General features: G+C 43.3%; 1 protein-coding gene across 1 annotated transcript in view; it reads right to left on the reverse strand.

Moving 5' to 3' along the window:
* LOC146829640 (relaxin receptor 1-like) overlaps positions 1 to 23859 on the reverse strand; it is a 1041377-nt gene that overhangs the window by 47378 nt on the left and 970140 nt on the right. Inside the window, exons 13-14 of the mRNA XM_085608325.1 lie at positions 20183 to 20254; positions 4924 to 5153 (exon numbers count right to left, since the gene is read on the reverse strand). Of these exons, the coding sequence (XP_085464451.1) occupies positions 4924 to 5153; positions 20183 to 20254 (302 nt within the window). The remainder of the gene's footprint in view (positions 1 to 4923; positions 5154 to 20182; positions 20255 to 23859) is intronic.

Genomic DNA, 23859 nt, shown 5'->3' on the forward strand with positions numbered 1-23859 from the left:
ACCGCGCACCCACTTTACACAGTTAGTGCCGTGGATGGGCCATGTACGCACGATGCGCTTCGCGCACCGTGCGCACATGGAGGACATATTCAGCGCTTCATTGTGAAAGTTAATCGTTTCAATTTCTAATAAGTTATAAACAATGCACAAATGGAGCCCTGCGGGCACCATTTGCACACGGGGTGGGGAGAATTTGGATAATTTTTTTTTTTTATTTATTTTTACCGTACGCGTACGGTAAGCGTAATCGGCGATTTTTCACAAAAAAAAAAAAAAAAAAATGTTTTGCCTTGGGGGTACTTCGGGGACACATACTTCAAAGCTAGGTGGTTAGAAGCTGTCTAACCAGTCCGTTTATATGTTTTTGGCCTTTGTTTATCCTCTCCCCGTCAGAGTGCAAGAGAGAGAAAATGGCGGACGCCGCTTCCTGGTTTCGAACGATTCGAATGTTTACTAAGATCTAACAGCCAATCAGAATCGCGCTCGCGCACGGCACCGTACGCGTACGGTAAGCTTACCGTAAGCGCACCGTAAGCTGGCTCAGATATATATATTGATTTAAATGCTATTTTCTCAGGAACTACTGAACAGATTTACACCAGACCTACAAAAGGCACTTCCTTGACCTGAGGACTACCTCTCTGCCAAATTTCATGTTACTCTGTTCAGCCGTTCGGGCTGTAGCTGTGTCTAAAGGTCCTATGGAAAAATGCATGGGAAAAACCCGTTTTGGGACCCCCCTTTTATCTCAGCCCCCGCTTGACGAATCCCCCCGAGACTTTCAGGGTAGGAGCGGAGCATAGCGCCCCATTAGTTTTGAAAATTTTGCGAGGATTCGTCAACCGGCGCAAAAGTTATTCCAAATAGAATGTTGCGGATTTCCTATGGAAACAGGGTCCTAACTACAACTACCTACTGGCGACCGCCAGTAGGTAATACATATATATATATATATATATCGCCAAAGAGACCACTCCATTCCTGAGTAATATATATTTGTAAATTAAATAAATGATTAAATATTTAAATATTTTGTATTCGTTTGTAAATTAAATAAATGATGAAATATTTTGTGTATTTGTTACATAAATTCTTGTTTCTGTAATTTTTGTGTATTGTTTTTCAGTTCAAATCATCAGAAATGCTTAGGCTGGGGTCTCCTGCTTCAAGTAATGAAACAGTGGGGGTCCCTGGGTTCCAATAGTGATTCAATGGGGGTTCCTGGGATCCAGCAATGATTAAGTGGGGGTCACAGGAGTCAAAAGGCTGGGAACCTCTGTTCTAGAAGGTTTCGATGTTTGATGATGTCAGTTTGGGTTCTGGGACCCATTCTGATGTCATGCCCCAGAATGCTCCTTTACAAACAGCCTGCACAAGAAGCTATTTAAGGGAAGCATCGACTGTTTTAGGACCAGTTTCCGGGCCTCGGGCCTGCCCCGTTACTAAGCGCAGTGTTCCACAGGTACCCAAAAGTGGTTAGATTTGAAGCTGGCAGATTGCACATTCAGTCACACATAACCACTGAGTTATTCCTAGAAACACTCAAGGTAAGTATAGATTGAGCTGCTAAGAAATTACACAAACTACACTTGTTCATACCTCCAAATTTTATTCCATTATGTATTTTATGACCTCGAGAGGATCACCATAGGTTTCATAAAGGAATACCAGGAAATCCATAGGTGAAGAGGAGATGAAAGTCAGTGATTCTTATATGACAGTCTTGTATCAGCCTCTGTAACAATTCCCATAAAACAATAGTAAGACACGAAAAATCTCCACCTGTGCAGCGAGTGTGGCAGGCGGGTCACCGCAGAGCTCTGCCTTGGAGGGACTTTGGGGCCCCTCACAGGGCAAAAGAGGCCCTTAAACTTCAAAAAAAGTTGAAGCTCTTTCTCCTATGAGTAGAGAAACTACCGTATTCCGTAGATTATCTGACTCCTCTTGGCACGCTGAAGATCATGGTGCACCCTACTGCACAACTCAATGGGCAACAAAAGTGGCCATTTCATCAGACGCGCCCTCATGAATCTGCACTAGCTGCCCGTCCCGGCCCACTTCACCATCAAGACCTTCTGCATTACCTACAAGGCTGCAATGGCCAGTTGACCCTCCAACCGGGTACAGCACAGCGAAAGACATTGCCAGACTTCAAATGAAAAAGTGCAAAAAGGAAAAGATCAGTAGACCACCATTCTCATGCTATGCACCTTCTAGCTGACACATAAAACTGATTTCGACACTTTTGAGAGAAAAATGACAGAAGTGGACAAATTGTGTTAAATATGCGTTGGAGGATTATGAGAAACAGATCATGATAAGACAGTTACTGCATCATAAAAGCATGCAGAAGAGTGTAGATTAGATGAAATTATTCATTTGAATAACATAGGTTTGTCATTAACTAAATTTCATTGGTATATTTTTAATGTGTAGAAGAAAAATGAAAGTGATGACTCACGTGTTATAAGGGGGTTTATTAACCATATTTATTAAATTAATAATGTGTGTGAAGAATTAAGGAAACTAATGTAACCTAGATGACGTGTGTATTTTAGGAGTCTTAATTTAAAAATCAATGTTTTGCATACGTGAAAATGTGCACCAAATGGGGAAAGAGAAAAGGATGCTGCATGTTTATAATGAGATTAAATGTGTAGAAACTTTCAAAGAATAATATTCACATATGTACTAATGAGAATTACTAGAAATTATATTAATATTTCGAAAGTATTGTACACGTTGGTACTTTGAAATGACAGTAATATGTCATAGTTACTTGTGCTAATTTCAATTAAACTAAAGTGCTTTATGACTGCAGATGAGTTAAAAGAAATATATAAGGATCCCAAGATTCTAGAATGTAATGTATATTTCCCTTAGTTAATATTCTATATTGCATGAGCCAGATTCAATGTAGGCTAGCATTTTCCTCACTTGCTTGCATTTTGTTCTCATGGAAAGGTTTCGTAAACTTAGAATGTGGAATGAAACCATGTTTCATAGAGAGAGTTACCGTGTGCATACTAGGGCTACTTGCAAACCTTTTGTTATTTTGGGAACATCTGCCATGAGAAACTGTCTTCTTGACCTCACTCGGGTGCCTCTGCAAAGGGGCCTTTGTTGAAAGTCATATACACTGGATGGTTCAATGGCTTACATGATGATCACCACCTTTTTGCCATAATATGTGTCTTCTTTATGCTGCATACCAATCACGCTATACAAACTAACCAATGGACTCAGTGGTCTGACCTGGTGAGCTGACCCAGGAGTTATCACCCCGGAACATGAGGATTAATATACAATGTGTGATGGAGCGAGAAGAGGAAACCTTTTCTTCTCTCCTTTGGAGAGCTTACTCTCTTGCTGACTGAGAGACATCATTCATTCCTTGAGGACTCTGTTGGCTGGCGCATCTGCTGTGTGCGCCATTCCCAGACTTCTTTTCCTCATCGGAGAGAAACTGAGCTGAGATGATTCATGTCCTTTCCTGAACTCTTCTAGAGATTTGGTAATTGAAGGCCTACGAAAGAATGCATTTGATTATTCTGTAATCCTAAATATAAATTCCTGATATTGATGTATTTACTCTTCTTAAATTTACTGATAAAATGAAACCATCCTCAAGTCCTGTCTCTCTCTCTCTAAGTCTCATCTTCAATTATTGATTGTGCATTCCAATTTGGTATTAATCAGGGATGGGAATCTAAATAGAGAGATCCCTGGGCATCAGATTCTAATGTTACTATTCTGCATAGCTCTAGAGTACCATAGTGTGGTTTTGAGGGTTACATATATTAATCTGATTACTAGTTTGTAGGTCAGTTACCAACTTCCTGGTTCTCATTGGATAACTCGATTGGATCGCTTATATCCAACGCCTCTCGGCACGATTCAAGATCCATCGGAGGACCAAGTAAATGACTCAAAGGTGTAGTGTCAGGAAATAAAGTGAGACAAAGTAAATGGGCCCAGTGGTGCTGCAACAGAACAGCAAAAGACATCGCCAGACTTGAAATTTTACAGTGCAAAAAAGAAAAAATCAGAAGACAACTATTCTCATACAATGCACCCTGGATCTACAAAAACATAAAGATAAAGAGACTGTTACTGTATATTTCAGAGAGTTGAGAAATAACCTGATGGAACACCTATCGAAACCAGGAGAAGAGATGGGGGGACACTCACTTTATTGAAGTGTGGGGAAGGGAAGGACCTGGCAGTGAACGTCATAAGTGGTGAAGGTGATAATGGGGTGCATGTACAAAAGATTGAAAGAGAAGTTAGAGGTTTGATAGGAAGCACGGCTGCAAAAGGTGGGAAGCATTGTTTGGTAGCGAAGGGTGGAACCATGTTGTACTGAATGATGGCAGATGTGTTTGAATGCGTGGGATGGTAGAGAATATCAAAGAAATGGTGGAAGGAATGGAAACACTAGAAAATAGTGGATGACATATTGGAATTTGTTGGTGGGTAATGAGTGGTGGAAGACATTTTGAAAGAGATGGAATGGTAAAGGGTGGTGGAAGACATTTTGAAAGGCAGGGAATTGATGAGAATGGTGGAACGCATTTGTAGGTGTGTGATGATAGAGAATGGTGGAAGACATGTTGGGAAAAGAATCTTGGTAGACATGAGTGCAATATATGTTGGAAGACGTTAATGGTGGCTATGTAAAGGGAAAGTGAGAGGTGGAAAGAGTAACTGTGAAAATGGAGAATGACAGTAAGATGTTAATAAGATAGTGGAGAATGGCAACAAGAAGGAGAAGGACTAGAACACAAACCTAGAAGTAATAACAAGAGAAAAAACAAATGGATGTATGGGAGCAGGAGCTGTGAGGAGGAAGAGCCAGGGAGCATGGTCATTATACACATATGCAAACCTCCTGGCTTTACCAGAAACCTCCACTTGACGTACAGCAGAGACACTTGATAGACATGGTGTGTTGGCAGTTTTCAGTCACGATGAAGGAGCGCATGCAGATAACGAAGATGTTCCCGAAGCAGGTGACACATGCCATGACCCAGACAAAGACCCGCAGGAGGATGTTAGCCAGGAGGTCTTCGAAGGAGGAGATCCCATCTGTGTTCGGCTTGCAGGCTCTGACATGAGGGGCGTAGCTGCAGTACTGGAACTTCTTAAAGTATCTGAAACGGGAGGCATAGTATCTTAAAAGAGAATTTCAATATTTGGCATCACAATTCAAGAAGCCCCATCTTTTCCTTTGATTAACCAAGGAGCGCTGGAGAAGCAATTGTAATGAGGCGCGTCATCGATAAACTGTGGGCACCGTAGCCAACTATAAGAGATGGGGTAGCTTTAGCCACTGATTCACAAAGCGACATGCAAATCTCAGTTACACTCAGCCTCTTGTGCAAATAGAGCAATTTACACATGCAGCTTCATGTTTGTGACTCACAAAAAATGAAATTGGACTGGTAAATAGAATATTCACACTGAGGCACAAACCCCACCATATAGGTGGGGTTTGTGCCTTTGAAAGAAGATTCCCAGGAGGTTGGATCCATTGTGAATTCCATGATAGTTGAAAATGAACTCAAAGATCTGGCCTAAGGCACAAGGGAGTAAATGGTTAATTATAGTTTACGAACCAGACTCTTATTGTTTGAATTTGGAAACCTTCACAGACTGTACATTTTCCAAAAGTTACCCTTTTCCCAGTTTGTCAATTATGCCATACTCCACTTAAGGAAGATCTTGCCTACAAATAAAAAGTATAGTTAGATACCAAAAACTGTTTTGCTGTAGAATCCTCATTGTCAATCTTTTTTTCTGTTATTTCTTGACTTAAGTACCTTTATACTGTTTGGGAAGTTCAAAAGGATCATAAAATTAAAAAACAAAACTTCTGGAAGTTATGGGGGAAAAACCTGGGCAATGTTCTAGTTAATTTGTGATTCTGGACCACGTTTGTTCACTTCCTGGCCTGAAGAGACTGTTCCCAAGACTGTCATCACTAGCCAATTCTATATATTTGCTGCAATGTTGTGCAAACTGGTAATGGGAGATTTGCTGTTGAGGACTTAATTGCTGTGTTGATTGCATGTGGGTATTTGAGGGTCTGTCCAATGTACTCTGTTGGGATTGAAACCAATTTTTTAGACCCTCACTAGGCAGGCTTTCGACCCTCCATTCCGCTGAATCCATTATACTATCTGTTATGGACAACCTAAAAGGGAAGTCTGATGAAGACTGCACTCAGCCCTTGATCCTTTTGGATCTATCTGCAGCTTTCGATAGCGTCGACCATGACATTCTGATGGAACGTATTGCTGCGGCGGGTCTTAGAGGTGCCGTCTTAAATTGATTTACATTTTTTCTACAGGATCGAAAGCAATCAGTATGGCTCCTGCCCCACAGATCTGCCATTGTCAGCATGAACGGTGGAGCACGGCAGGGCTCCTCTCTGTCTCCGTACCTTTTCAATATCTATATTCAACCCCTAATATGCACGCTCCAACAAATGAAGGTAACAATCTATAACATTGCTGACGACATGCAGCTGATTTTTACTATCGATGACTCAACAGACTGCAAGGAATCTCTAAGGGTCCACCATGTTGTTCATCAGGAACTGGATGAACCAAAATCAACTAAAACTGAACTCTGAAAAAACAGAGATCATTATCCCTAACAATAAACTATCGCATTGGACTGCATTGGACTGCTGCTCACTGGCCCTTGGAGCTAGGCCCTGCACCTATTCCAAAGAACACAAAAAAGAGGCTAGGCATACGAATTGACGCAGATCTATCTATGAACTCTCAGATAGGCTCGGTCACTTCCTTCCGCTTTTTTCCAACTACGGAAATTTCGAAAAATTTGACGATTTTTCTGCACAGAGGCCAGCATTCAAATTATTATCGCTATAATCCTGTTAACAATTGACATGCGAATGCAATCTATCTAGGCCTTCCATGCAATCAGAAATATCGACTTCAGATGACACAAAATCAAGCTGCTAGAATCATATACCAACAATCTAGACGATGCCATGTCAGGCCATTGATGAAGAAGTTCCACTGGCTTCAAGTGGAGTAGCAATCCATGTCTAAAACAGGCTGCAATCTGTTCAAAGCTATCCATGGCACAGGCCCCAAGTATATATCCTCTAGGATTCATAGATACTCCCCTTAGATCTATGCATATGAATCTATTGATGGTCCCCAGATTTAGAAGCAAACGGAGGGTCGCGTTTCTCAATACAGGGACCTCAATTGTGGAATTCTTTGCCCACCACTATGAGATGAGAAACACACTACATGCGCTTTAGGAAAGGGCTGAAAACATGGCTCTTTACCCAAGCTTATAGTTAGACACGGACTTCCACAAGCGGTGACTTCGTAACTCAGCGGCAAGAGACCTGATGGTGTACGTGCGCTTTAGAAATTTTCCATAACATAACATCGCACACTAACCCTCCTGCATGGCAACCGGATTAATATTAACTCAGACTTTTTGCACACATTTTTATGTCCATTAGAAAACACCATTGTTGACAGGTGGCACTGAGATCTCCCTCACCTGTCAGACCATGAATAACTGGTTTGGGTAAAATACTGAAAAAGGTACGACCCACGCCAAAAGGGCAAACTGTTGGGTCGATGACGACTCATATAAGACGATAGAGAAGAGAACTAGAAAGAATTGGAGTAAATCAAATCAGCCCTCAGACCTCAAGGAATGCTGTGTCCACACCTGAAGGGACAAGCCTGCCGGTCCAGCCTCTCATGGGAACTGTTCAGAATCTACGACTGTAGTCAGGTTTCATGCTGTGTGCAAATGTTTGCGCGCACCATGTAACTGGGTATCTTACTGCACACAATTGCAATTGTGTGCAAAAGGTTCCTGATCTACGATGCACCAGAATATTTGGCCACCACAAGTCTCTCTGGAGTGTCTATTTTGGCTCAAGTATACCTGCTAAAGTGGATGATATCTAAAAACAGCTTTAAATCCAGCATTTAAATCAGAAAAAGTCAGACATCGACATGAAACTTGCGATTTTACTGCCCAAGGTTGACTTAAGATTGGACACTAAATACAGTAATTCTTAAGCTAAGAACTGAAATGTCACGTTTATGATGACAGAACATTTCAGCTCCACTCGTGCCAGCACATTTGCACACCATTGTATTCAGTCTCAATAAGAGTTGAGATATAGGGGCCGGTGAATGAACGTTTAGAATAGCGATTTAGAAATAGCTATTTTTTTTCGAATCGCTATTTGGTAAACGCTATTTTTAATGTATGAATGTTTTCTTTTTGAAATTACTAATTCCTAGTAGTTCACAAATCAACCTACCTCACGGATATTCATGAGGTAGGTTGCAATTTGCAAACAATTAGGAATGACAGCCATCACAGGGATGGTGGCCTGCTGTGGTCAACAAACCACAATGTCTATTGTTGCTTCCAAATAATTTTTCTTTTTTAATGCAACCCGAAAAAGGAATGCATAACAAAAAATAAATGAACGGTTCAACCTTCAGTATTAAGTAGTAGCCAGTGGTCCGTGGGACCCCTGTGTACTGTATTCCTAAAAAATATATTTTTTAACATTCTCAGAGGGAAGGGGTCTCTTGCGGACTCCATCCCAACTGTGAATGTCTTATGAGTACCTTTCAGTAGTCTCAAAAAAATGAATTCTTTGCGACTGGAATTCACTCACAAATCATTAGTACATACTAATGCAAATCAATATTTGGAATGGATGCCCTAAACATGCCCCTTCCAAATACCAATCCGGTGTGTAGTTGTACCCTCAAAATCTGATTCCATAACATATTACCGAATCACAATTTGGACTTGATACAAAGGCTTTGTGCATTTAGCCTATAATCACATGTAGTGCACAGACAATGTCGCATAAAGAAAGAAATTCAGTCCACAGTGGCCCCAACAATATTACTGCTACTTGATGTGCCCCATGAGGAACCTTGTGAAAAACATCCTCTCATGGGTGTAACTTAGTCAAAAATGTTAGTGGGTATGAGTCTGAGAGTGCCCCTCAAGAGACTTTGGTGTAACTGATAGAGCGCCATGTTATTCTGAAATTTGTAGGGGTGCATCATAATCACTATTAGTCCGCACCCATATATTTAGTGGGATTGTATTAACGTGTGGTTTAGAAATGTAATACTAAAGGCAGCATATATCTGAGTGAGTAGAAATGTAATCATGTCATTTATGAAGCTCAATGTAGTGTTTAATCGAAAATGTATTAGGTCAACACATAATAAATTGGTTCCCGTATAATGTGATGCATTAGGTTTAAACGTGCGCCATATTAAAGTCTGCATGTGTAGTTTTTCTTACTCATATATGACGTGTAATGATATCAATGCTTATAGTGTGATTCTAGAAGTGTGTGTTTAAATTGTGTAAGGGCCTGATCGCTTACACGTTTAAGAAAAAGGCCTATTCATTTCTTATGTTAGCTAAATATTGTAGGCTGAAAATGGTTTCCCTTGGTAAGGCTCTGGGTTTCAGGGATGTTAGAAGGTCTCAGAGAAGTGGAAAGTTTCTCGTTCCCATGTCTCTGTTGCAGGTGCAAGGTCACCTAGCTCGTTAGTAAAACAAATCCTTTGTTTTTGGAGTTAGGATGGCATGAGAAGCCAACACGGGAGTATACTGGAATGCAGGGATGATACTTTCGGGGAAGAAGTTGCCTGGGACCCAAGGACAAGCTAACAATCTTTGGATGGGATACAAGTTTCAGTGAAAAAGTACCGAGGAAGACCTGGTTGGAGAGGTGTGACGGAGGGCGTGTTCTACGTTTTGGGGATTTTGAATTAGGGACAGTGCCCCGTGGGTTGGGCAGTTGAGGATAGATGGGAAGCTAGAAGGAGCATCTTAGAACGAGCTCTGCACAAAGTGAGTGTACTTCTAATGAAGTCTTCACTTCTGACACCTTTTATCCTCTTGCCTGGGGAAAATGCTAAGTAGGGAGGTCACTTTAAAGATAGAGTAGGGATAGACTAATTGATTTTCTTTTTAGGTTAATTACTTCTAATATAGAGATTGGAGCTGTTATTGGCAGCCTAATGCTTCTAGAACTGACTATTCTTCTTATTCTGAGTCGGATGAGACTCCTGCGCAGAATCTTTTTTGTATTAGTGCCCATTTATTTTCTTAACCTCGTGCTGAGGTGTTTGCATGTGCAATTATTTTTGGCTTTGTAATAAATCCCTAAAATGTGAGATTCGGAGTCAGTGGTCCTTTAGAGTTCAAATTCGATTTGTTTGATTATGTGTTCAAATTTGATTTCCTCCCCTCTACACTATTTAGCAGCTAGAAAGATCCTGACGACCTGAGAGGATTCTTGGTGATGGTAAGAAAGATAAGAATCCGGCTTTATCATACTCAATTGAAAAGAACGGGGCGGTTAGGGCAGCAGTACAAGTGTAATGGGCAGTGTTAGGAGCATTAGACTGGACTTATTTAAACAAACACTGGCAAAGCCAATAGGTTTGGCCTACGCAAGAGCTATTGGCTTTGCTGATGTCTTTTAGCAATGTTGTACAGTAGTGTGGAGTAGAGTAGAGTGAAGCAGAGTGGCATGGGGTAGAGTGGTGTGGCGCAGAGTTTAGTAGACTGGATAGAGTGGCGCAGATTGGAGTGACAGAGTTTAGTGAAGTGGGATAGAGTGGAGTGGTCTAGATTAGAGTGGTGCAGATTGGAGTGGTGTAGAGTGGCATACAGTGGAGTTGTGTACTGTTGAGTGGCATAAAGTAGAGTGGAGTGGCGTAGGGTAGACTGGACTGGCATAAAATAGATTGGTGTAGAATGCAGATTCTTAGAGTGAATTGGCATAGAGTAGTATTGAGTAGATTGGCCCAGAGTGGTGTAGAGTGGCATGGTGTGGAGAGAAGTGATGTGGCACAGAGAAGTACAGTGGAGTACAGTGGAGTTGTGTACAGTCGAGTGGCATAGAGTAGAGTGGAGTGGCATAGAGTAGATTGGACTGGCATAGAGTAGAGTGGTGTAGAGTGCAGTGGTGTTAAGTGAATAGGCAAACAGTAGAATTGGGTAGATTGGTGTAGAGTGGCACTGTGTGGAATGAAGTGGTGTGGCATAGAGTAGTAGAGTGGCATAAAATGGAGTTGATTAGAGTGTAGTGTCATAGACAGCCGTGGAGTGGTATAGATTAGAGTGGAGTGGTGTGGAGTAGAGTAGAGTGGACTGGCATACAGTGCAGTGGCATACAGTGTAATGGCATAGAGTGATGTGGATTAGAGTGCAGTAGAGTAGTGCAGAGTATAGTAAAGTGGAATGAAGTGCAGTGGTGTAGAGTGCAGTGGCACAGAGTGGTGTAGAGTAGAGTGGCATATAGTGTACTTGGATAGAGTGCAGTGGAGTAGAGGGGTGAGGTATGGAGTGGTGTAGAGTAGAATGGGATAGAGTACAGAGGCATAAAGTACAATGTATACAGTGCGGTGGCGTAGACTGCAATGGTGTAAAGTAGACTGCAGCAGCGTATAGTGCAATGATGTAGAGTGCAGTGGCGTAGAGAAGAGTGGTGCAGAATAGAGTGGCATAGAATGGTGTAGAGTGCAGTAGCACAGAGTAGAGGTGCATAGAAGAGTGGTATGGAGTGCAGTGGCATAGAATGCAGTGACATAGCGTGGATTAGAGTGGCGTAGAGTGCATTAGCGTAGAGTTGAGTGGCGTAGAGTGCAGTGGCGTAGAGTGCAGTGGCATAAAGTGCAGTGGTGAAGAGTAGAGTGCAGTGGCATAGATTGCAGTGGTGCAGAGTACAGTGGAGTAGAGTGCAGTGGCATAGAGTGCAGTGGCATGGAGTGGAGTAGAGTAGAGTGCAGTGCTGTATAGTGCAATGTCGTAAAGTAGAGTGGTGCAGAATAGAGAAGCATAGAGTGCAGTGGCACACAGTAGAGTGCCGCAGAGTACAGTGCTGTGGTGTAGAGAGCAGTGGCATAGAGTGGTGCAGAGTAGAGTGCACTGGCCTGAAGTGCAGGAGCATACAGTAGAGAGGTGCAGAGTAGAGTGGTATAGATTGCAGTGGCATAGAGTGCAGTGATGTAGACTAGAGTGGTGCACAGTAGAGTAGAATGGTGGTATAAAATGCAGTGGTGTAAAGTGCAGTGAAAAGTGCAGTGGCATGGAGTGGTGCAGAATAGAGTGGCATAGAGTGCAATGGCGTAGAGTGCAGTGGCCTACAGTAGAGTGGTACAGAGTAGAGTGTAGTGGGATGGAGTGCAGTGATGTCAAGGTTGCACAGTAGAGTGGTGGAGTGCAGTGGCAATAAGTGTATTGACAGAGTGCAGTGGCGTAGAGTGGGGTAAAGTAAAGTGCAGTGGCATAGAGTTGGGTAAAGCACAATGGCATAGAGTGGCATAAAAAACAGTGATTATGTGAAGTGGTGCAGATAAGAGCAGAGTGGCAAAGGGGGCAGTGGCGTAGAGTAGAGTGGTGTAGAGTAGAGTGGTGTAGAGTAGAGTGGCATAGAGTGCAATGGCATAGAGTAGAATGGTGCAGACTAGAGTGCAGTGGCATAGAGTACAGAGTAGGCGGTGAGAGGGAAAAAAGCAACATGGAAGGGGCAGGTGGGAGGGAAAAGAAGCTACATGGACAGGGTTATTGAGATGGACTGAAAACACAAGCATTCGTATGCAGTTCTTGAACACAAAGAAAAACGTAGCTCCAAAAACAGGTGCAGTAGACGGACACAAGCCTTGGTCCATTATCCAACGGAGGGCCCAACACAAGAAGAGGAAATGATTCCCACATGCCGTGCCAAATGGGAGCGAAGCGAATGACAGCGACACTGAAGAGAACAAGTGCTAAGCTATGGGTGGGATGTAAGCCCACTGTACATAAGCAAACGTCTCACAGAGACAGTGCATGTGTTGTCTAGCTGAAAGCTAAAAAGGGGGCATATTTACAAGAACTGACCCATCAGCATCGATGTGTCAAATTTCTTGCGACTGCTGCAAATGCCCTAACGACGTCATGGATGCACTGTATTTACAATACAGTGCTCCAAGCCGCAAGGATTCATGGCTCCATCAGACATCCCGACACATCTTTTGACTCTACAGTGATGCATTGCTGGAGTTGGTCGTAGGACTGATGCAACTCCAGTTATGTGTCAGAACACAAAGGGGAGTTCAATGTTAAAAGCCCTGCATCAATCCTTACGCCTGGTTTGAGAAGGTGTAGGGATTTTGACGCAGTCAAGTCGTACAGTGACGCAGTGAAAAGCTGTACATTTCACTGCGTCAGTTCTATGTGACTTTTAACATGGGAACGCCTACCCTGCATACATTATACCTGGCGTGGGCATAATGTGACGCGGGCCTCTACAAACTGACGCATTGGGCCCAATGCATCAGTTTGTAAATATGGAGCAGTGTGGAGCACCGATTGCGCCGCCGCTGCGTAAAAGAAAAATGGCACTGCGGCGGGGCTAGCTCCTTGTAACATGCCCCTTAGGGCATGTTTAACAGCATTAAGATAAGCTCAGGTGTGTAGGTATCAGTAGTGCACCCGGTGCAGAGGCACCGGAGCCCACAGGCAAGAAGAGAGCCCAGCATCCTCTGCACCGGTTTAACTTCAGACTACCCTCCCCTTCAGAGTGTGTTCTGCATGTGTTTCCCTGGAGCCCACGCGTCACTCGACCCTCCTTCTGAGAATGATAGAGAGATGACTGTTCATATAAGTAAAGAGAAGAAAGAAGGATGAAGGGGGCACAGAGGAGAAAACAAGAGGCAGGCTGTGGAGGTAAAGATAAGGGGAATAGCAAAAAAGGGGAAGACGAGATGAAAGGAAAGAGGTCAGGAGATGCTGTAAAGATGAGGGCAGCTACGAAGGCAAAACAGAAGAAGGTAAATATCTAAAGGAGCGGGAAACAGGGCAGAAGAAATAAAGAGGGTGTGAATAGATAATAATACAAAGGAGATGCCACAATGGAAGAGCAGAGACAGCAGACAAAGGTGAGGGGAAAGACAAAGGAGAATGGAAAAAAGGGATGGGCAGAAAAAGGGTGAAAATTAAAAGAACAGAGAGAATGGAGGAAAGAGATGGGGCAGGAGAGGAAAAGAGGAGAATGTAATGGCCAGGAATAAAACAAGGAAGTAGACAGAAAGAATGAGCGAGAAAGGAGATATGGGGAAAAAACAAGGGACAGGGGAGAATTAAATAAGAAAAAGAATTAGGGGGCAGAAATGGATAGGGAACTAGGTAAGGCGAAATGAAGGTGTGCTATGGCGTGAGGTAGAACATGTAATAAAGAAAGGGTGGAAGGACATCAGCATGAGTTATGGAAGGCAGAAAAGAGACAGAGTGAAAATGCATAGAGAGGAGAGAAAACTCAAAGGCAGAAAGGAGATGAAAGGAGCCGGAGATGGAGACAGGAAAGAGATGACCCACAGAATAAGAAACTCGTTGACTCAAGCAGAAGCACAGCTATCATTTCTGCAGGGAGTAGCACTGTTGCCTGGAGCTATGAGGCATAACATAACATATAACACATAATTTGTGTATTTGCAATGCACATGTTGACCCAGAAGGGTATCTTGGTGGTGAATAACAGATGGTTATTATTACCCAACTCAATGTTACTAATTTTATCGACCTTAGAAGGATGAAAGGCTGAGTGGACCTGCAGAGATTTGAACCTGTGACCATGAGGTCAAACACAGGCCCCTATGGAGGACGCATTAGCCCACTAAGCCACCAGACCCAGCAGGGCCCATGACACTCTTGCTAAGTCACTGGATATGCAAAGAGATATCCACCACAGTACAAGTTAGCACCAGTGGAGATTGTCTATCATTCATTTGGAAAGTGCAGTGTACAAGATCATACCCAGTGGTTACTTTACATCCCCTGCCAGCTCAGATATGTGGTTCACTGCCATGCCAACGGTTGCAGAAGGGCATATGCATGAAGTTGGAATAGATGCCAACTGGCCAAAGAACATGTCCAGTACCCTAAGGCAGTGCTGACTTTTTAGACAAAAGCACTTTGCAGGCCGGTAAGATTAAGTCCATACTTTTAATGCTAAAAACAAAATTATAAGAGAATATAAGATAACTCTAGATGAAAGTGTCGTACACAACAGGAAGTCACTTCACAGCTAAGACTATGCAAGAAGGAGAAGATGCCATTTTACAGATGAGACTTTTATCACCCTGTCTTTCTAATTTTAGTAGTACTTGTGGGGTAGCAGCAGATCAGCAGGAGTACCTGCTCTGGGGAGATGTAACACACATGGCCCTGCTGCGCGGCCCTATGTCCGAGTGAAGGGCAGGATTAGCCAATATTTATCCAATATGGTGCATTCCTGTCCTTCCCCCCGCGCTGGCACACAGTGATCACATTTAAACTGAATCAGGTACTCATGCACCTGTACAGTCGGATGCTGCTAAGAGAATATAAGGAGGAGAGCAGCTGAGCCCCATGACTGGCACCACAGCCAGCCTGGTCTTTAAGCAGCAGCTCTTTGCATTCCGGCAATTTCAGATTTCTGCATAACACGGAGAGAAAATAGGAACCCATTCTGGAAGCAGTGAAAAGAAAGTTCTGTCAGCTAAAAAGCAAGGGCTCGATGAAAGTCTAACTATTATCATGGGGGCACTTGGCAGATACTTAAACCAAAAGAGGACACTGTTCCTAAGGCTGCCTACCAGAAGTTAACCAATAGCCTTAGCCAGGAAAGAACAAGAGGGGAGAGAAAGACATAGGTATAGAAGGGACCCCCTAAAAAAGAGGAAGAACTAGTCTTGCCTCATGTTGCCGTCACACACTCCGAAGGATGTCATGCTTCATCATCGGGCATTGGCTCCTCATAGGGCCCGGGGCAACAATGCGCTACGGGTCCCCCGAAGGGTCACTTTGGCTGAGCTCTTTTCAAAAAAATGCCGGATGGTGCCTGAGGGTATGTGGGTCCAAATAAAGAGGGGAAAAGATGCCAACCTAAGAGAATCTGGTGTTCTATGGTGATAGCCTGTCCTGACACTGAGGGGAAACCTGATGTATTTTGGTTCCAGTAGCTATTCGTGATCTGGAACCAGGTTCTAGGCGTGATACACGCAGTGCTTAATGTGAGCCGATGGTTTCCAGTTTGAGCCGATGGTTTCCAGTACTTAACTGTCAACACTGGCACTTATGACAGCCCGCCACATGGTGGCGCTGTTTGTGTCCTTTGGAGATGAGCACAGCAACAGATGTTTATTAGTTCAATATATATTAAAAAAGACTAATACCTGCCTCTCGAGCTGTTCTTATAGCTTTGGGTGCCTGGATAGTCTGAATTGCCACACCAGTAGGTGTGTGATTGCTAATACTTGTGTTGTTACTGTTGCAGGGATTGTGCACAAACACCGAACTATGCATAGGATTATGGGACCTTAGTGCATAGGGACTGAGTCATCCTACCACCTTATTTACCATGAGATCAGGACCGACTAGCAACAGTGTCTCACTTGCCCTCCTACTCACTTACAGAGGAACAAGTGATTAGACACCCCAACACAACACTCCCGACTCTCTCAGGAATCGCGGTTACAAGACACACCCTTTCGCTCGCACTCCTGTACTTGTCCACAATAAGATCTGACAGAAACATGAACAAGTTTAAAATATTTATTTTAACTAACGTGCTCTATTATGCAGTGTACGTGCCACATTGAGCAGAAAAATACATAACACGAATATGGTCAGCATAGCAAGTAATCCGTAGATCATAAAAGGAGCTGTCATAGTGAGAGACCGAATAGCCTAACCTCCCTCCCCTTGCACAGATGCAGGATGATTATATCTTAGAAGATCTCTGGGTGTTATTTGCAGACCCTGTACCTCAGTCTATAGATGGTAGTTCTGCATCATAGGTGCTGTCATGCTCTGCTCCCTGGAGAGGTCCCTCTCCAAGTGTGTGCTACCTATCCATGTATTCCAATAAGACCAAAGTATGTATTCCCAAACAACAGCTGCATCTGTATGTTTTGTCTCGGTTCTAGGGCCTGACCAGAACAGAATAACAAGGGGCATTGTTGTTCGACCTTGTTCCCAATGTTCAGACTAAATCCCAGGAATTTGCAAAGCGTGAACATAACAGCGGGTTCTCACGTGAAAATATCAAAAAAAGCATTTGCAAAATAAACTCATGTAGTATTGCATGCAAAGCAGTGGACAGTCTACAGCATGCTCATGCTAACTTAGGGAAGATGACAATATCCCCAGGGGCCACGTGACATTACTGGCAGTGGCTGGGAAAATGGGTGGTGCCTGCAGTGGCCTCCTGATGAGGGCCCTGCCACTTATCTTTTTTACAAATTAAGCACTGCTTCTGCGGATCTTCCCAACTGGGTGCAGGTTTGGTGTGCTGACACTGGGATACACACAACGCGACCCATACACAATCAACATGCTTGTCCTGCCCAGTAGTGTGTAGGAGAATGGATAGCACTTCGTTCCCCTTTAGTGCAACCAGACTACAAATGCATAATGTCTCAGATAACCAGTAATTCCTTTTTACTGTGTCCAGTTGGACCCTCATATCTTTGCTGCAAAGATATGTTAAAGTTGAACAATAACATTCTACCTCCTGCAGGACAATGGGGCGTATATAAACACTCTCACACATTTACATCATCTCTTGAACACAGACACTCTCACCCACACCCCAAACCATCCATGCTGGATTTGATATTCCTCCGTTCCTCAACTTCCTGCAGTGAAGCAGGCATGTGACAGGAAGTCCTAATTTCATATCAACATGAGCATGGCTTGAAGGGACATAACAAAAGGAAGTGTAAATGAAACCAGACCAATGCAAGAAGATGGGAACTCCAGAGTGCATGCCAAGAACTCAAGCCCTGAGTTCCCCAAAGCAGATATTCAGAGGCTCTTGGGTAGACTGGGATGGAGGGGCAAGCTGAGGCAGGGGTCCGAGCTTCAGGCAGGGACTCCAATTCAATCTGCAGCACATGGCAGAAGGACCCTCCCTCACCCCACTCCAACAGAATAAAATATCAGATACTAATTAGACCAACCAATCCCACCATGGTGATAGAACATGTAAGCATGGATTGGTGGAGCAAAGGGGAGGCGCGCCCTCAATACTATGGGAGCAGAAATCAGGTGATCGGACCTCACCCCCCATCCTCTTCCAAAGCAGAGTAGGGCAGGCAGGAGGAACTAGCATAGATGGCGACAGCAAGCAACGCAAGACACCCGATCTGGTGGCACCATTAGAAACACGTGTTATTACACTGATAATAAGGAATTATAGTGCTCAATAACAACAGTTTCTTGGCATTTTCTTTTTAGGTCTCGCCTGACCCAGCGCATGCGCTGGTCTAGCGAGACATTTTGTGAGGGCTCCAAAAAGTGCTACCAGGCCAGCCTAGAGCTACAGTGCATGTGCGCGGGCGCGTGCGTCGCGCTTTACCGCGATTACTTTCACTTTCGCGGCCGCACGGCCGCTTTGATGTTCTCCGTGAGGCTTCAATAGATTGCAGCAGTTAAAACAAGCATGGCATAGCCAATAGGTCTCACTTTTGGGACCTTATAAGTGTTTAGTTATGCAACTGTTGCATGGCTAAACACTTATAAGGTCCCAAAGGCGAGACCTATTGGCTATGCCAATGCTTGTTATTCTTTTTTTACGGAACCTGACCCGAAGGTATTGGGTATCAGAGCGCTTTACACGAGCACCAGTTGCATCACATGAGTACACATTCATTTTTGTTAGGCACAGGGAGATTAAGTGATTTGCCCAGAATCACAGGATGTTGTGCGTCCCTGCCGAGACTTGAACCTGGTTCCCCAGCTCCGAGGTCGACCGCCCTAGCCGTTAGGCCAACTCTTCTCACTTGGGACCTCATTTTGCATGGCCATGAAAAGGAGTCAGTATTTTTCTTTCGCCCTTGATACAGGCGATACCGGTGCCTCCAAGATGGTAAAAATTCAGCCCAATAAGAGTTGAACCCTGAGAGTCCACTAGGAAATGAGGCATCACAATGGTATCGAGGCCTGAGAGTCCAAGATGGTGCTCTACAGCTCCCTCCTGGTGCCGGCGCACTTGTGGCTGCACAGCACCAATATAGGCACCCTTGCGCAATGCTCGTTATGGGCCGGATTGTTTTGTGCTTGAAGGGATGCCTTCCTGCACAAAACTATCTTTTAAGGCAATTTCCTCTTTCAATGCATGATGCAGGATGCGTCACACATAGAAATAAGAAGTAATGAAGAGAAAGGAAGATATTTCTCCTCGTTAGGCCTCACTCAGGAAGGCTTAGCAATTTTAAGCGTTCCCCAAGTTTACTAACTTTAATAAATCTGGGAATGCACCATGCTCCACCCATGCAACACCTCCCAGACGCAGAGTGACACAACACAGCACAAGGGGTTGTGTTGAGTTACATTTTCTTTACCAAGTCACACAAGATGACAAAATGTCACCTAACATTGTGCCCTAACTGATCCATAAAAGTGGCACAACCACAACACAAAATGTTAGTGAAGCTGGGGATGAGTTCAAGTCGCTTAGAATGCTCAATGCTCAGATACACATTTCATGGTACATAACCTGGACTACAGCATTCTTTTAGGATCGTCACAATACAGCATGTCGGGACCTCCGAATATAGTGTAAAAAATTGCTTCATATTACTTTAGAGTATTTCCATCACTTACCTGGCCAAGCCCTGTGCCTTAATGGTCATTATGTATTTCTAGCCTGCTCTTCAAATACAAGCTTCCACCTGGTAATGAGGGCATGCCTCTGTGGTTGTATCTTGATGATTGAATTTAGGCTGAGCCCCCAGAATGCTAAAATAGGTGGAGCAAACATGCTTTTAGTCTGGAGCCCCGAAACACCTGGAGGTGATGTTTGCTATGTGTACAACACAAAACTCTTCAGGGTGAGATTGTGCAACTGATAACCAGAAAGAAATGCAAACTCATGCTGAATCACAGAAGATCTCTATGCACTGGGCTAACAGGATACAAGCAGGGACACGGTGTTCATAAGCAGGTCATCGTTTGCTCAATTTTAATGATATTTTCCATAGAGTCCTCATGACGCATCGATATAATTTCAGGTATAGACAATGTTTGAACATTGAAACCCCAGGTGGACTCCACATAAATGCCCATGCATTCATTTTGCATGTGTGCGGTTACTTACATGTGAGAGAGATTCGTGAGCTTCGTAAACATCTGGTTGTGGATGTTCGGAATCTCCAAACCCTCAAGGCTTCTGCCAGGAAAAATAAATGCATATTAGTTAGTAAGATAGTCATTAATGCGTCTGGAAGCGCTAGGGCAGTCTGATTCAGTATAAAACGAGCTATGGACCTACTCATAAAGAAAATACTTTTTCTCTGTGTACCTCTCTGTATCTCTTTGTTCTTTATGTTCACCCAAAATAATCCCTCTGGAGTTTGTCCACAAACAGATTTCCTCTAAAGAAGGGAAATTGGCATCTTTTGAGATAAAATAACAGTCCTTGTGCTTAGCAGTCTATAAATAAGGCAGTCAGATTTATTGATATCACTCAGCCTATCAGTCTGTTTGTCAACATCTGTCTGTGCTCATGTTCCTCGTAGGCAAACCACAGGTACTCATGTTTTTCCATTGTCATGCATAGATGACCATGGTTCTGCTGTGCTTTAAGACGTACATGATGCAAAGATAAAGGATGTCTTTATCATTACAATCTGATGGGAGAGAGAGGGATTTATTGATATTGTGGTATCTGGGAACAGGATGAATGGTGAGGTAAATACAGTCACTAAGTCACTGGAGTGTTTGTTATTAGGAGAATGCATGGCCTGTTCACATGCTCCTGTTGATCCTATTCAATGGACAGTGCTAGCACAACCTAGTGGTAATTGACTAAGAGCAGGGTTCATCTTATCAACAGGATGGTGGTTTGTTGTATGCAAAATGGAGGCAGAAGATCTTACAATGGCAGACTCTGATCTGGAGGACAGATGCAGATGAGACAATGTGTGTTTTGTTGGGATGCCAGAACAATCTGTGGGGGAAGAGACAGTGCATGTTGTTGAACACTGGCTGCCAAAAGTATTGAAGACTGGGTTCATTGCACTGCTCTACATCACTAGCACACACAGGGGACACCGATTAAATAGAGGGAGAGGGAGCTGACCTCATACTTTCATCACATGCTTCCTGAGGCAATGGAAGTGTAAACATACAAGCTACAAACAAAAAGAAGTACAGTGGGAAGACAAAAAAATTCTATATTTTGGCAGAATATTCAATGGATACCATGGTTAAAGAGAAAGGTTCTTAGAGATGCCACCGGTTTTAGGAAGTGGGACATTAGACATTGCTCTGTAGCCAGAAAGGCTGTAATTCCACAAGACCACAAAAAGTGAGCCTTTTGAACAAAGCTCTTGAAAGATGGATAAATCAGTGAGTGTCCATGGTCCGGTGGTCAATTGTACTTTGGTGCCACTTGTGATCTGTAACAAGTATTTCAACAATTTACTGTACCAGAGACAGATGAAACAAGACAATATTCAGCTTCTGGTAAGGCATCAGTGTACCTGTAGCTTTTTTGTTAATTTATTATCATTCTAAACGGTTACATATGCAACGGCCTAGGTTTAGAGTTTGCTACCTGTATTCTGACCCACCATGTTAAGGACTACAAAAACCAGGAGAGCTACAATTGTAGGGAAAACACACTAAGCAATTTCAGTTGTATTTCAGGAGACAACACGCAAATGAGATGAGGAGTCGTCTGAGATTATAGTTTTGCTGCCACTATGAACCCAAGGGGGCCTCTCCATCTTCAACAGACAGAGCCTCAAACAATAATTTCCTAGGCACACCTGTAATGAAGGAGGAGTTCAGAAATACTGTGGCAAACCTCTGATGAGAGATTTCCAAACCGTTAGCATCCTGCATTTCAGGGCTGAGGCCCATTGTTCTTATTGACACCAGAAGGCGTCCATGAGTATTCCTCGAGGCGGGGTCTCCTGTTAACACCAACCACACTTGTCCTGGAACCAAAAGCTGAACTCCAGCATTTTCCACTTCTAGTGCTCTGAACTCAAGCTAAGAGCCACTGACCTGCTCGGCCGCTGAGTTGTTAATGAACAACTACTGATGCACAACTGACAATCCCATGCAACACCCTCAAAATGTGCTTGCAAAACCTCTCTGAATTCTTGTATCAACCAAACTCACAGTGCACTAGCCACATAATAAAGTACAGACAAGGAGGTGTTGCTATGTGCCTAATACCCCCTGGATTACAAACTTCTTGAAAAATGACAGAAGGCCACGTCAAATTGCATACCTAGATTATTTGTACTGCCTGTAATATCTACGGCAACATTTTACAGCCATTGTTTATAAATGATTCTTGGGGAGTGATCCAATTCTCAAATCCTATGTGCCTTTTTAGCAAATTTATTTTTAAAATGTGCCATAAAATCCAAAAATGGCTAGATATTTTCAAATATTTCTAATTTGCCTTCCTGGAAAAAGTAGCTTTGCTTACTACCTCGGTGCAATTCAGTCATCCACTTATGCCTGACCCAGGTGAAAGTTCACAACCTGCCCCTGGAGAGAACCTAGCAGAAAATATGGGTGGGGAACAATGCCTAAAGTTGTTCACATAAGACAGGAGGGGTAACTTAGTATTTTTCAGGAGGTACCCAGGCCAGGCTTGCAGAGTTAGATCTCTAGAGCTCAGTGGTGCTTTGCGGCCATTGTCAATTGGAGAGAGGGAGGAAGTGGGAAGAGATGAGGAGATAATAATTTCAAGGGGCTCATTCCAGTGTCTGAGGCATATTCCAATGCAACCTACCTTCAGTGGTGCTTTGAAGGCCATTGTCGATTAGAGAGAGGAAGGAAGTGGGAAGAGATGGAAAGATGATAATTTCAAGAGACTCATTCCAGTGTCCGAGGCATATTCCAAGGCAACCTACCTTGATGTATTTTCTTTGTTGCACTTGTTGACTGAAAATGTTCAGCTCCAGGTTGTGTGCACACCATGTAAGATTGAATATTTCTCATACTAGGTGTATGTGATGAGGGTCTTGACTATTATGCAGTAGTTCTTGGAAAGAAGCTGGGGATGCAGGGAGAGGGTGTATATTTGAAACGGGATTGGTCAGACATAGTTGTGGTTTTGGTTACTTTTTATAAGATTGCTTGTAAGGTGCTCAAAAGGTTAACTGTAGGTAAGTAGGAGGCAAATGCATGCAGGAAACTCCTCTGACACTAAGCGGTTTGGGACTTTACAGCTAGCTATATGGGTAATGTATATGAAACTGGTGTCGGTGTGAAAGATTTTTGCTAATCCTCAGAGGGTAGATGTAAATGTTCCTGGATCATGGCTAGGAATCAGGTTTGAACTATAGCAGTAGACGTTTGATAGGTTTTGTTTAGCAAATGTTCCAAACTATTTCTATCTTGTCAAAATGTATTAACCTTAGAGATTTTGCAGTTTTTACCCCAAAAATCTGGTGAACAAACTTGTTTGCTGAAAGAATGTCCCATACAGAAACTAAAATCGTTTCAACCTCACAAAATGCAAAGTTTGTAGAGATTGCACAACATTTAATTTGTACACACGCTAGCTTGAACCTGCCATTATAAAAGGGGAGTTTGGCATATACAACTGACAATATATCCGGATGCAGAAGAAACACAGTTTAGAAAATAATCAATGTCATCGACTGACTACACTTTGAGATTGTGCTGCTTGCCGTTATCCTGTTAGAGTGATGGCGACTCCCTAATGCAACAGTTAGACCTTACTAAGGCTCATTGTAGAGAGTGAAGGCAATTAGAGAGAGTGATGAAGTGGGAGGAGATGGAGAG

Source organism: Triturus cristatus, chromosome 5_2 (genome assembly GCF_964204655.1).
Source record: "Triturus cristatus chromosome 5_2, aTriCri1.1, whole genome shotgun sequence".
NCBI lineage: Eukaryota > Metazoa > Chordata > Amphibia > Caudata > Salamandridae > Triturus > Triturus cristatus.